Below are 13,516 nucleotides of genomic sequence, written 5' to 3' on the forward strand. Positions count from 1 at the left end.
CTTTTACGGTTGTCTCACACCTAATTCAGAAACGCTGTTTTTGGAAACTTACAATCGCAGGTCTTTGCAAAATATGCAGCTTAGTTCTCACAGAATCACCAGTTCTCTTCACACTTGTGTTTTTTTGTTTTACGTGATATTTAATGAAATGCCATGATAACAATAGGGAAGATGAGTGACATCAACAACCTTTGAACAAAGATGGCAACTCCACTGGAGAGACTGAATGAATCATGATTTCCTAAGACTTTCTCTCAAACTTATGAGAAACTCAAACTTTCTCTCAAACAAATGTTTTAGGTGAGGATGGTCTGGGCTGCTTAAGTCTTAAAGGTAGAACCTGTTTCCCCCGCTGGTCAGGTGTCGGTGATGGGCTGTGCTTGCGGCGTCCTTTGTAGAACGAAAAACAAGGCAGTGTCCCCACCTCGATAAGCCATTCCTCCTGAAAGAAATGTCTGCTGAGCCAGCTGCTGTTTCTTCTTTTAGTTTCCTACAGAATTTTTGCCACTGAGTGACAGAAACCTAAGTAAAAATCTATACAAATATTTCTGTTGTAGCTCATATGAAAAAATAACAAAACCTATTTGCTGTATTGTTGAGTGGGAAAGGTCAGGCAGCAGGAGACAGCCTCTGGGGAAGCATTTAAGAAAGACTCCCGTCATTTTAATCCTGTTCTTAACACCAAGATGCATGCAGACTATGATTTGCCAATAAAAAACTTGCTCACAGAAGTGAAAAATTCCTCTTGACTATAAGAAGGGAATCAAGGAAATAGCGGGGGGGAAGGAAAAAGACCACTGAATTCAGCAAACATACCCTTGTAGTGGTTTACCCTGAGCCAGAGCCCGTGGTGGGCACTTGGATGTACTGATAAGGCGGTAACATCCCTGTCACCAAGGAGAAACCCTAGGTTCCCGCTACCCATGCCTCAGACCTGCTCCATCCTCAACTTCCCCATCACTTGACGACAGCCTGTTCTTCCCGATGCCCAAGCCAAAAACCTTGACTCCTCTCTTTTTCCCTCAACCCACATCCAATCCTTTAGGAAATCCTGACGGCTCTCCCCTTAAGATACCCGGAATCTGACCACTTCTCACCCTTCGTGCTGTCACTGCCGTTGCTGAAAGGGCTTCCTTCCTGGGCCCCCTGTTTCAGTCCTTGCCCTCGGTCAATTTTAATCCTAGCAACTAGAGTAATTCTGTCACAATGTGAGTCATATCATGTCGTTTCCTCTACTCAAAACTTTCAATAGCTTCCCATCTCAAAGCAAAAGCAAAATGCTAAGGACGGCCCACAGCACCCTGACGGTTGCCTCCACTGCCCACCCCACGCCCCTCTGACTGCCTGTTCACTTCCATCCCTCCACACTGGCCTCAACTCAGCATGCATGTGCCCACTCAGGAACTTTGCACCCCTGCTCCCTATGCCTGGAAAGCTCTCTCCCCTCATGTCTCTGTGGCTCACCTCCTTCAAGCCTATACTCCAGTGTCGTCCTTCCAATAAGCCCAGCACTGATTTAACACGACAGTCTGCTCAACCCCACTTCAGGTACTCTTGGGCCCTTTCATCTTGCTTTAGTTTTTCTTTTTTTCACAAAACTTATTAACTTACAGCATTCCAGATAATTTTGTAAATTTATTTATTTTATTATTTATTTTATTTTTGGCTGCGTGGGGTCTTCGTTGCTGCGCGCAGGCTTTCTCTAGTTGTGGCAAGCAGGGGCTACTCTTCGTTGCGGTGCGCAGGCTTCTCATTGCCATGGCTTCTCTTGTCTCAGAGCACGGGCTAGTCTAGGCACACGGGCTTCAGTAGTTGTGGCTCGTGGGCTTAGTTGCTCCACGGCATGTGGGATCTTCCCGGACCAGGGCTTGAACCTGTTTCCCCTGCATTGGCAGGCGGATTCTTAACCACTGCACCACCCAGGAAGTCCCCAGATAATTTATATTTCGTTTTATGTAGCGTTTGTACCTGTTTATAGCAAGCACGTAAGTTCCATGAGCGCAGGGATTCGTGTTTGCATCTCTGATTTATCCCCAGCTCAGTATTTGTTGAATGAATGACAAAGATCTTTCTGAAAAATCTTTTCAGAAATTATTGTCGCTCAGGTGTTGCATGCTCACAGAGGCAGGTTTCAAGTGCAAGGGGAAATGAGTCAAATGATGAGTCAGGTCGCTAAGCCAGCATAGCCATCAACATTTGGAAAGCAGAGTTGACGTGGAGAAAATTGCTTGTGCACCAAAGTCACATTGTTATCTCTGTTACTCCCTGGGGTTTACCCATTTCCAATCTAGAGGTATCAAGGATATGGGGCTGGATGCCTCCTCCATGGAAAAGAGGTTTGCCTATAAGTTTTTGAAGAAGATCCTGAAATATGTTGATTCTGCTCAAGAGTTTATTGCCCATTTGGGTAAGTATCATTGTGAAATATCAGAAAAATGTGTGCTTCTCATAATACCGAAAGGAATTAGATATTCCTTTTATGAAGAGCAATGCTTTCATACTGTAGCTGTTCGTGATTCTTTGAAACATATGGTTTAGGGAAAGACACAGTGGCTGAGATTTCACACACACACGCACTTTAAAAAAATTAGTTTTGTCTTTGGTTTCCCTTCTGGGTTTGATTGAATCATTTGTCATTTTTCACATAACTCATCCTCCTCTAAGTTTTCCATCATTTTGTTTTATGCCTGTGAGCATATGACTCAACCTCTCTGAAGCTGCCTTCTTATCAGTAGAGTAGAGAAAAGAGTAGTGAAACCCTGGAAGAAATAACCAACCCTCACAATTATAAAGTACTTTGTAAAATATTAGATATTTTATAAAATCAAATGGCCTTTTCATGACGAAAAGCTGCTCTGTTTCTTTAATGCTGTGACTCTTTTTGTTTTCTTTAGCTCTGGTCAACTTTGTGTCACTTTTGTCTTTGTAGAAACCATTGTCAGCAGTGGGAAAACTGAAAAGTCTCCCCATGACCAGGAGATCAAATTCTTTGCCAAAGTAAGTGACTCTCTGCATTTAACCGGATTACCTTCTTCTTGGGATCTGTACAATTTAGGGTACAAGTTAAGCAGATCCAACAAAGATATCCAAAACTCCAGTAATGACTTTGATGAGATGGACGTGTGTTTCCCTGTTGTGGAAAGGTCCTGAGGCAGGTGGGTGGTCCGAGGAGGTAAGCAGCCTGCTGTGCTCTACGCCATCACCCAGGGACTCGGGTTCTTCCTCTCTTGATGCTCTCTCATCTCCTGAGATGTGGTCCCTGACAGTGGTCCAGACTCACTTGTACCACATCTGTGAGAAAGGGGGGAAGGATAGCGGAGGGCAAGCTGTTGTTTTATTAAAGTTCTAAAGTTTAATAAAAGTTGTTTTATTAAGTGGCTAGAGCTTACTCATTTCAGCCTCAGCTAGCTGCAAGGGAGGTGTGTAATGCATGCTTTAACTGGGTGACCCCATGCCCAGATAAAACACGGGGATTTCTACTGCTAAGAGAAAGAAGGGAAGAACGAATGTGGGTGCCAGTGAGCTGTCTCAGCCACATAACCCTACTCAGAGGACTAAATACAAGTGAGACTTCGGGGTAGCCATGTTCTGAGAAGCAGAGACAGGATGGTCAAGTCCAGTAGTGCTGAGCCATGCCTTAAATATTCTGTTGGGTGCCACGCCCAAGAAGCCACATCTGAGTGCAGATGTCCTACAGGACGCCCCTGAAAATGTTGATTCAGGATGTGCATTTCTTTGGGCCCTTAGTCAGTGTCCTGCCCTATCCCTTCACATATTTCTAAGGCCTCTGGTTACAGGCATAGAAGAAAAAACATGTTTTGGAAACTGGGATTCCCAGGGTAGAGTTTCCTAGAAATTCCAGGACCAGAGTCTTTTTGTGTTCAGGGTCTTTTTGCTCATTAAGGATGAACTTTTTCAGAGGAACCAGAGGAAGGGCTTTGGCCAGCCTCTTAGAAGTGCATCTCTGGTGGGTCTTTCAGGTTCTTCTCCCACTGGTTGACCAGTACTTCACCAATCACCGCCTCTACTTCCTCTCGTCCCCTCTGAAGCCCCTTAGCAGCAGCGGGTACGCCTCTCATAAGGAGAAAGAAATGGTGGCCAGGTGAGTCTGCAGAAGAGAAGGTCACGGTGCTCACGTGATTTATGTAAAACCCCAGCCTCCTGGGGCTTCAGTGGTGAATCTTCTGGAGAAATGAACTGTGGCCTGATGATTGGTAGCTCAGAGGTTTTGGTTATCATCTTGGTTTTGAAAGTGACTTTATTCACACTTATCTGTATATTATTTTGGCAACCGAGAGAGGTGCACTGTTTGGGGGTATCAGTAGGGCTTGGGGGAAACTTATATCCTCAGGTCAGCTTCTATCCTGAAATAACATTTAGAAAAAGGAGAAGGTAATTCTGAAGCTTGGGAAAAGCAAACACACAACGTTGAGAAGAAACGGATTAATACTGTTTTCATTCTCATTCTTCTCAGGCTTTTTAAGCTTAACTTTTTTTTAAGGAATCAGATCTTACAAGTCTTGGTGTGGATGATCTGAGATTTGAAATCTAGAGTGACATAATTCAATTTAAATTCCTAACAGGAAACAAATTTTCATCAAAAGCACCAGCTTCCCTTCTTATTCCACTAGGCATGACACGTGGATGCCTCAGCAGAGCTGAGAACAAAGCAGGTGCTTCGTGATCAGGCTACAAGTGGATACCACTATGCCTCAGGTTCTCTGTATTTGATTTACGAATGACAAGGGATGGATTAGACTTCTAAATGGCAAAGAGTTAAGGACTGCAATAAAGGCAGTCTGTCAGCCCTTTCCCTGGCATCCACTGATGGTGAACAATGTACTTTATATTTTATAAGGGCCCAGCCATTGAATATCACCATCTTTGGGAGGATATTCAACTTTAGGATTTAGCTAACATTTATGAAGCACAGCATGGCTCAGCAGTGAGCTCGATTTTTTGATATGCACAAGTTATTGCCCACCTGTGGAAATATCATTGTGAAACACCACAATGCTTTAAATTCCAGGAACCACCTGTGTGTTATGATCTCCATTTTGCAGATGAGGAAACCGAGGTTTGGGCAGGTTCACTCCAGTGCCTAAAGTGACCCAGGTCGTAAGTTAGAGCAAGAATGAAAGCGTAGCCCTCTCTATCCAGATCGAGTGCCATTTTCTCTACACTGTAATTACTTCTGACATTAATATTTGTTAAGCAGGGAGGAGCGCATGATGTCAAAATGAGATACACTTAGAATCAGTTACTGACCCAAGATTTCCTAGATATTTTCATGACACGCCGGTGTTTTTTGTAAGAAGTTAAGGAAATGAAGAACCAAGTGAGATACTCAGATAAGCCAACAGAGGGCAGGTGTGTCTGTTCTCTTCATCTGTTTTTCTTAGGGTATTAATTCATGGAAATGTAACATTTGTTCAGCCAGGCACCATTTGTCGCAGCTGGAGTACAAGCTGGAGCTCGCCGATCGGCCTTGCAAATAGCTTTCAGATCCATCAGTGTGCCCGCTGCCCTCCCATAGAAGTGGCCATATCGGCACTGAACGTGCTCACATCTCCAGACCCCTTTTGTTCCCAGCCTTCACCCATACCCCACCTCTTCTGCATCTGATGCAATTTACCAGTGCTTTCCGGAATCTCTCCCCTGGGAGCTCTTTAATTTATCACCTTCAAATTCTGAGATGAGAGAGAGGCGCCTGGGGACTCTGGCCCCTCATAACTCTGGGTGAAGGACAGTGCTCCTGCTTGAATCGTGGGTCCCACAGGCAACGAAAAAGGGCCTTTGGAAATTTCAGGCCCCAGCCTTGACACACCTGAGAAAGCACTTCCGACAGCAAGGGGAGCCACGTTTATATTAGGATCAAACAACCCAAGGATCTGCTTTAGTTAGAAAAATGTTAATTTTGTATTTATACAGAGTGGGTTCATTTTGAAGCATTTTGCCAGAAATAGCTGAGTTTATCAGCCCCTAATTCTACAGGCTAAAAGGGTCATGTGGTTAGTCGCTGACTACAGACGAGAAAGCTAAAACACAGAGCTCATATTCCTCCAGGATCTCCGCCAACTCCATGAGTTTTCATCAGATACATAACTCTGAAAAAAAACAAACATCCGGGGAAGAGAAAAGAAGCAGCAGTTCATATTTAATTTCACACTCGCGGGCTGCCAAATTTCTGTTAACTTACTCTGAGCTCTCTTAAGCTCTAGGCTAGTGTTTCCAACTTATTTCCACTGCAAGAACAAATGACTAAGCAGCAGAGACTTTGGCTGTGGTGTCCAGTAGACAGCCCAGAAAGGCTCAGGGTATTCATTGAAAACCATTTAGAGGTGAACAAGTTTTCATCCCCACCAACACTTGGATGGATTTCTTCTCTATTTGAGCTGTCCCCTAAAGGTTTTTGCCCTGTGTGGGGCAAGACGCCCATGACTTCTAAGAAGATCTTGGGAAGGACTTCAGCTAGGTCTCACCTTGGCATCCCATGGCCTGTACCAGGTGATTTTATTTTACTTCCCCTCTTTCTGTTCCACCAGGAAGGACTGCTTTCTGAAGGGATTGCTAAGTTCTTACCTAGTTGTGCCGATGTCAAGTAATGTCAGCGTTCTGAGGAATCTCCTCCCAAGACCTTCAGCAACACAGGTCAAATGATGGCCATAGTGCCCCTAGACAGGGGCTATCAGGAGTGTGTTCAGAAACATCCATGGGCTCTTTGCTAACTGCACAAAGCCCTCTATTAGACACTGTGGAAAGGAAAACAGTAAGACACAACTGGACTCCTAGGGGTTCCATGGTAGACAGTATGGGTGAAAGCATGGAATAGGGTCAAAAAACACGAAAGCGTAGCAGATGGGATTTCCTAGCTTGAAAGGCACAGATAGGACAGCAACCCAGTCAGGCCTATAGGCTAATGGAGATGTCAGAGAAAAGCCATTTCTTGAAATATTTCTGGTTCAGCACAGTATTGCCCATACCTGAACCTTTAACTTTCTTCCAATCCCACCATCTTGCACACCTCCAACTAAGGCCTCACACCCTGTTCCCCCGAGTGAAGGCTACAGAAAGGGCTTGCAATCCACTGCAGTAATGGAAAAATCATGCTTCCTTCCAGAATCCTCGTTTATCCATGAATGTTCTACAGATGAACCTTTCCACATATAGTACGCTATAGGAAGAGGTGGTTTGCAACAGGTGGCTCATTGCAAAACATGGTCCTTGTTGCAGAAGGATTGTTTTCTGCCTGCAAGGTACCTCTCATGATTCTCCAGCAGGACAGTGGGAACCACATGTTGTCCTAGTGTGGTCCAGAGGATTCTTTGAGGGGACCACAGTGCATCTTGCCCTAATTACTGCACAGGGGCCAAGGGGTGGGGTACAAATGAGTCTTCCTTGAATCTCTGTCCCTTTCTGACTTTCATTCTTTTCTGCTTCAGCCTGTTCTGCAAACTCGCTGCTCTTGTTCGACATAGGATTTCCCTCTTTGGTAAGAGAAGTATCGCTAAAGGCTTCACCCTCTGTAATTATCCTGAACTTGTGTTTTGCCTTCATCTGTGGCTCCTGCAGACAAGCTGAGCCTTAGGACTAAGGTGTCACCTACATTTGCCATAGAAAGTTGGTCTGAAGTATGATAAACCCCTCTCTCCCCCCTTGAACAGCTCAGATTTTCCACGCCAATGAATGCTTTAAGCCCTGCCTCTAACTTCCATCATAAAGCGATGCGTCAGGCCAGAGATAAATGCTTTGGCCCCGAACGGAGGCCTGGCGCTTGGTGTGCTGGTGGTTAATAAGGCTGGGCTGTTTATGCTTATTGAGAAGATTGTGTTTAAATGACAGGCTGAATGCTTTGGGGAGTTACAGGTGATACTTTTGATTTTAGGGAACGATTCTACTACAATGGTGAGCTGTCTTCACATCTTAGCTCAGACACTTGACACAAGGTAAGTGTGCCCAGAATTTTCCAGTCGTTTCTCAGGACTCCCTCTCTGGCCCTCTCTCCTTGCTTATTATTGTACTGAAGAGGAGATGTGTCACCATTATGCGGGAGCTGGGGAGAAAAGGGAAGATGGGGACAAGGTGGATCCCACCATGACGTTAGCACACTCTGTTTCTCAGCTCACATGATGGAGAGCCACCATCATGGCAGATACCGAAAGCTGAGCATTTGATCAATTCTTGTCTTCTCTTCCTGAGAAGTTCATCTTTCAGAAGATAAAATACGTAACGTGGCAAAGTACCACTTCGTATCTAATTCTCCACAAAAAAAGAAAAAGGAAGAGCTGCCTGATGGGTGGCAATGCCATAAGAATCCTGGGAGAGGGGGCCCACAGCACTCTGAATTCAAAATGGCCAAGGAGGGGATGTGATTACCAGAAGATCAAAGACAAAGATAGATTCAAGCCCATGACCTGAGGGTCTGATGGGAAAGATGGCTGAACAAGAAAGGAAGTCTTCCTTTTCTTTCACATACATACATATGTGTGTGTGTGTGTGTGTGTGTGTGTGTATTCTGGTAGTATAAACATAAGTTATTTGATGAGATAAAAAAGAGAAGCAGTGCAAATAACTGACAGGGAGCTTTCTTTAACACACTCATTAAGCAGGGCCCCTGTCACAGTTGAGAGAACACACATCCCAAAACCCAACGCAGAAGAGAGGCACCAACCTGAAAGAGTGGCCAGATGATGAAAATCCTCTACAAACTAAGAATGTTTTTTTTTAAAAAGTTAAGGGTAGTTAAAGGGGATTTTCAAGTGTCAGAGAGAAACAAACATATTGTGGAGATATTACGACAGCACAACATTTTCACGCCCAGACCAAAGCACCCCAGGGATGCAACTGGGACGAGGAATCTTTATTCCCAAAAGCATGCAAAATGCCTTAAGAGAGAGTCCTCTTTCTTAAACGTACCGACCTGCACCGACCTGCATGTTTTTTTTCGTAGTCATTCCTGAGAAAACCTGAGGAGGGTGGTTCATAAATACTTACAGCAAGCCTCACTGACTTTATTTCCTTGTTTTTATTTTTCTGATTGGCTGGCTGACTATCATGAAAATGCTGTAGATAAAAAGCATCTGTCCTTATAGCAAGCCTGTCATAATCTTGTGAATAAGATGTAGAAATATGGAAAAGAATAGATGACTTGTAGGCTTTGTTCCAGTTCTAAGTTTTATAAAATAGTTTTAAGGGAAAGCCCCAGGTACCCATAGCTAATCTCCATTCCCACATGTTTTTTTCGGTGGTCTGATTAAGCTGTCTGTTTTAAAAGGGACTGGCTCTTCTCCACTCCCCTTCTCCAAGCTAGAACATCCCTGAAAACTGATAGAAATCTAAGCTTCAGTTGATTTAATTCTCTGTTCTCTCTCTCTAAGAGGTCCTACATCACAGGAGAGCTAATATTTCTAACTAGTCCTTATGAAAGTTGCTGAGCCCATGTGGAGCTGCAAGAAAAGCTCCCCTCGCCCTCCTTTTAATTAGATACTTGCAGAAGAATGTAGCCAGCTGCAATATTATATAGATAGCAGGTGACCAATATTAGTTTCTTTCTAAGTCGTCCTGCCATTTCCAAAGAGTTGAGCAGTCATTCCCTCAAATCAAGCATGCCTTCCAGTTGCTGCCCACCCCCCTGCCCTTTGGGCTTGTGGATCCCAGTTTCTTTCTGGGTGCTAATAACCACTCTGTCCATTTCTCCCGACTCGGTGTCTTCCAGGTGAGTGGGGTGTCAAACATCTGCCCAGGTTGCACTGCAAGCCACCAGTCTCAAGAAGGGGGTTGGCCAAAGATTCAGATTATGCTTCTGGTTTTGAACATTGTTTGCTTACAGGACAGTCATGAAGTCAGGCTCAGAGCTGGTGAAGGCCGGGTTACGAGCATTCTTTGAAAATGCAGCCGAAGACTTAGAGAAGACTTCAGAAAACCTGAAGCTCGGGAAGTTTACCCATTCCAGAACGCAGATGAAAGGCGTCTCTCAGAATATAAACTACACCACGGTGGCTCTGCTCCCCATCCTGAAGTCCATCTTTGAGCATGTGGCCCAGCATCAGTTCGGGGTGGATTTACTCTGTGAGTCACCTGCTGCCCGTCATGCATTCATGTGCATCTGGCCACGGATCAATAGGACGTGTGTGGCTCATTCCCTTAGGCTGACCTTGAGGACAGAGTAGAGAGAACTCTTCCACACTTTTCCCTTCTTAGATTTAAAAATGAAGTCATAGACTCTTGGAGGGGAAGAAATGCCCAAATTTGAGTATATAATATTTCATCTTTTCCCACTGTTTTTCAGGACGAGAATTTTCCCACCCACTGGTTTAGCTCTCAGCCATTGTGTTCTCACTTAATTTGAATAGGTTATCTGAGAAATCCAGCAAGAGATATAGGTTGCTCCCAGACCACCAATTTTCCTGTAAAGAAGCTTTAATGTATTCATTGGATACCAGGAGCAAAGAGAAGCTGCTAACATTTCATTGTCTAAGCCTCCAGAAGAAGACCGTAGTGGGTTGGTTTTCTTTCAGTTTGCATTTGGTACCATGTCCGGCCCTCTTATGCTGCCACCAAGCTTCAGTTTCACACTTTAAATGGTGGCACATGATTTAATTAGTTTAACCAGTTGTCAGTAGCCAAGGCTGTGTCTTCCATAGCCTTCGACAGGGAAAATCAGTTATTTCCATGGGGTTAGGGGAAAGGTAGGGGAACATTCAAACTCGCTACTCTGTGTCATGGACACAATGCACTTCCTTGTTGAAAAATTAAAAATTAAATTAGTTCTCTTTATGTTAAATTGGTTCCAGTCTTATCATGAGTTCCATACATTAATAGAGGCACGTAGTCTGCCCATTAAGTTCCTAAGCGAAACACGCCCTTCCCTTGGGAAACACGGCAAAATCATGATACAGTTGAACTACCTTTTGAAAAGCATCAGAGGACTTGGAACAGGTGGACAGGAGGAATTTTGCTCTGTCTCTGCAGAGGTAGGGACATTGTACATATCTCCCTAAGAAAGGAACAAAAAGCTCATTCAAACTTCTTTGATTTCTTGCATTCTTCCTTTCAAAAGAAGGAGATCGTGCTCTGGATAAAATTTGATTACAGCGTCTCCCTCTATTGGAGGGGGAAAAAATACCCATATGGAAGGACTCATTAGTCAAGTGATTCCTTTCCCTGAGAAGCAATGTGATCTGTGTCAGGAGTCCTACAAAGGAATTGGGATAGCTCAATGGAGGGTGTTTTTCTGTTGGTGTTTCCTCTCCCAGTTCAGCAACTGGCATTTGAGTAGAGAGGGGCTATATTTGTTAAAAAGAGAGAGAGAGAGCTCTTTGGCTCTTAGGTGATGCCACCACGTGTTTTCTGTTTGCAGACCCTTTCTGTGTGCAGGAGGTGGGCCACTGGGATTGATGAACAGGAATGACAGCTCTTGTTTGGTCTTTTCAGTGGGTGACGTGCAGATTTCATGCTACCATATACTGTGCAGCCTCTACTCCCTTGGGACAGGAAAGAACATCTATGTTGAAAGGTAATTAGCGAACAAAAGAAGCTAACACATTCAGGCTGAATGTGTTACTTACGTCTTTAAACATTTAACAATAGCATCTTTTCAATCCAGCAGAAGCGAAATGCTCACCGAAATGGCTTGGTGATTTTGAGCCTAGGGTATGAAATGTTTACAGCAGTATAAAATGTGTTAATGAGGCTTCTGAGATGTATGACTTCCCTGGCGATAGCTGCAGAATGTATGTGGCTGGAGCAGCAATATAGCCAAGGTAAATCATGTGCTGGTGGCCAAAAAAATGTCGAAGAAATGTCTCTTTTTTCATAATCACAGTTTCCAAATAGCCTCCAGAGTTCCTGTGGTTAAAGCTTGCTGAGAAGCTCAAGGGACGTGAGGCGGTTGCTTTAGTGTTTAATGAGTTTCTGTGTGATACAGCCCTGGACCTTTACCATTCTCGGCTGTCACATTAGCTGTAGTTTTAGACAAGTCCACACTTTGGAAGCAGAAATGCTCTTCAGTGGTCTTGAGTCTGAACAGGCAGATTTGCTGAGGTGCTTAGCTTCCTGCTCTACTCACTACTCTGCCTGGAGCGATGGAGGCCTTCGGTGACCGCCTGCTTTTCACCATCAAATGCCGTGTGTTGTGTGGTTCTGTTTAAATCCACGGGGAAGATCAGGAAGATAAACACAGTGTTAGCCAAACCCTAGACTTAGTCTTATCCTTGGAAGACGTTTTTTTCCCTTTTCTGCCTTTTCAGTCAACGATGCTGAAGGATTTTGATCTGTGCTTAAAATTATTTAATCTAAACATCCCCTTGGTATCCATCCTCCATGGGCCTCCTCAGTTTATGATACCTTTACAAACAAACCAATGGTAAATCCCCATTTCACATCGAAACTTACATAAATTCTGATTGCAATTTCTCAATAAAGGAAAGACAAGACTTGGGCTCCTTCAAGAACTCAAGAACTGATGACTTGAAATCATGTGCTAATAACCAAACAATGTTGAAGAAATGTCTATGTCATCATAATTACTGCTTTTAAGTAGCTTCTAGAGTTCAAGAAATCAACTGGAGAACTAAGGACTAATTTATTTTGATTATGATTGTAATTCCTTAGAGTTATGTAGCTTTCCTTATTGTTTTACATGAAATATAGATAAATAGTTCTATCCTTTAATAGGAACTGGGCAGACAAAAGTCATAACCATATTTTATACCAAATCAACAAGAAACTTAATAAAATTTTTTCTGTTTAATACAGAATTTCACTTAGGGAAGGTATCTTTACTTTCATTAAGCATCTGTGAATATTTTCTCAATATCTTTTCTTATTCTGTCAGTTTCTGTGTGCTTGTGCCTATATACATACATCTATATGTGTATGTGTTTCTTTATACAATCTTTTGAAAAGCTTATGCATTATTCTCTTTCTAAAAAAGAAAAAAATTCAAAGAAAGGTCAACTCTGAAATGTCAGACCAGAAAAAGACTTCTTCATATGACTTTTTATATTTTATTCATATTCTCACAGCACTGTGAATATTGGTACCTGTGTTTTATACTCCACACAGGTAGAAAGCCAGGCTTGAAGAAGCCCCTAGATCAAATATGCCCCTGTTGTCTCTCCATTAGTTAATGAAACAACTAAGGAAATTAAGATTTAAAATCCTCGAGTTGTGATGCTGCCACCATTAATGACTTTTATTTGTTTATTTTCTCTTGTATTGTGAAAGTAAGACATACTTATTCAAAAAAGAAATCAAACAGTACAGACATATGTAAAGTTAAAAGTCTGCTGTTTTCTTCACCCCAGACCACCCCACCTAGTAACAGTTTGGTGTATACCGTTCCAGGTGTTTTCTACATGTGTAAGTTCTTACACATGTTGGATCATAATATTGCTTTGCAACTTTGTCTTGTTGGATGAAGCTAAAAACTGAATTTCTTTATCATACAACTCATATTTTTAATTTATCATTTAGATAAAATCATCAATTCTCTACTTTAAAAAAGATTAGCAAG

At 43.1% G+C, this 13,516-nt stretch overlaps 1 protein-coding gene across 2 annotated transcripts in view; it reads left to right on the forward strand.

Moving 5' to 3' along the window:
• Positions 1-13,516, forward strand: part of RYR3 (ryanodine receptor 3) — a 555,614-nt gene that overhangs the window by 460,721 nt on the left and 81,377 nt on the right. For both annotated transcript variants that reach the window (XM_049705467.1, XM_049705468.1), the window contains exons 58-64: positions 2,292-2,407; positions 2,930-2,997; positions 3,981-4,102; positions 7,443-7,492; positions 7,886-7,946; positions 9,830-10,068; positions 11,434-11,515. In XM_049705467.1, the coding sequence (XP_049561424.1) occupies positions 2,292-2,407; positions 2,930-2,997; positions 3,981-4,102; positions 7,443-7,492; positions 7,886-7,946; positions 9,830-10,068; positions 11,434-11,515 (738 nt within the window). The remainder of the gene's footprint in view (positions 1-2,291; positions 2,408-2,929; positions 2,998-3,980; positions 4,103-7,442; positions 7,493-7,885; positions 7,947-9,829; positions 10,069-11,433; positions 11,516-13,516) is intronic.

The sequence above is a fragment of the Orcinus orca genome, chromosome 2 (genome assembly GCF_937001465.1).
Source record: "Orcinus orca chromosome 2, mOrcOrc1.1, whole genome shotgun sequence".
Classification (NCBI taxonomy): Eukaryota; Metazoa; Chordata; class Mammalia; order Artiodactyla; family Delphinidae; genus Orcinus; species Orcinus orca.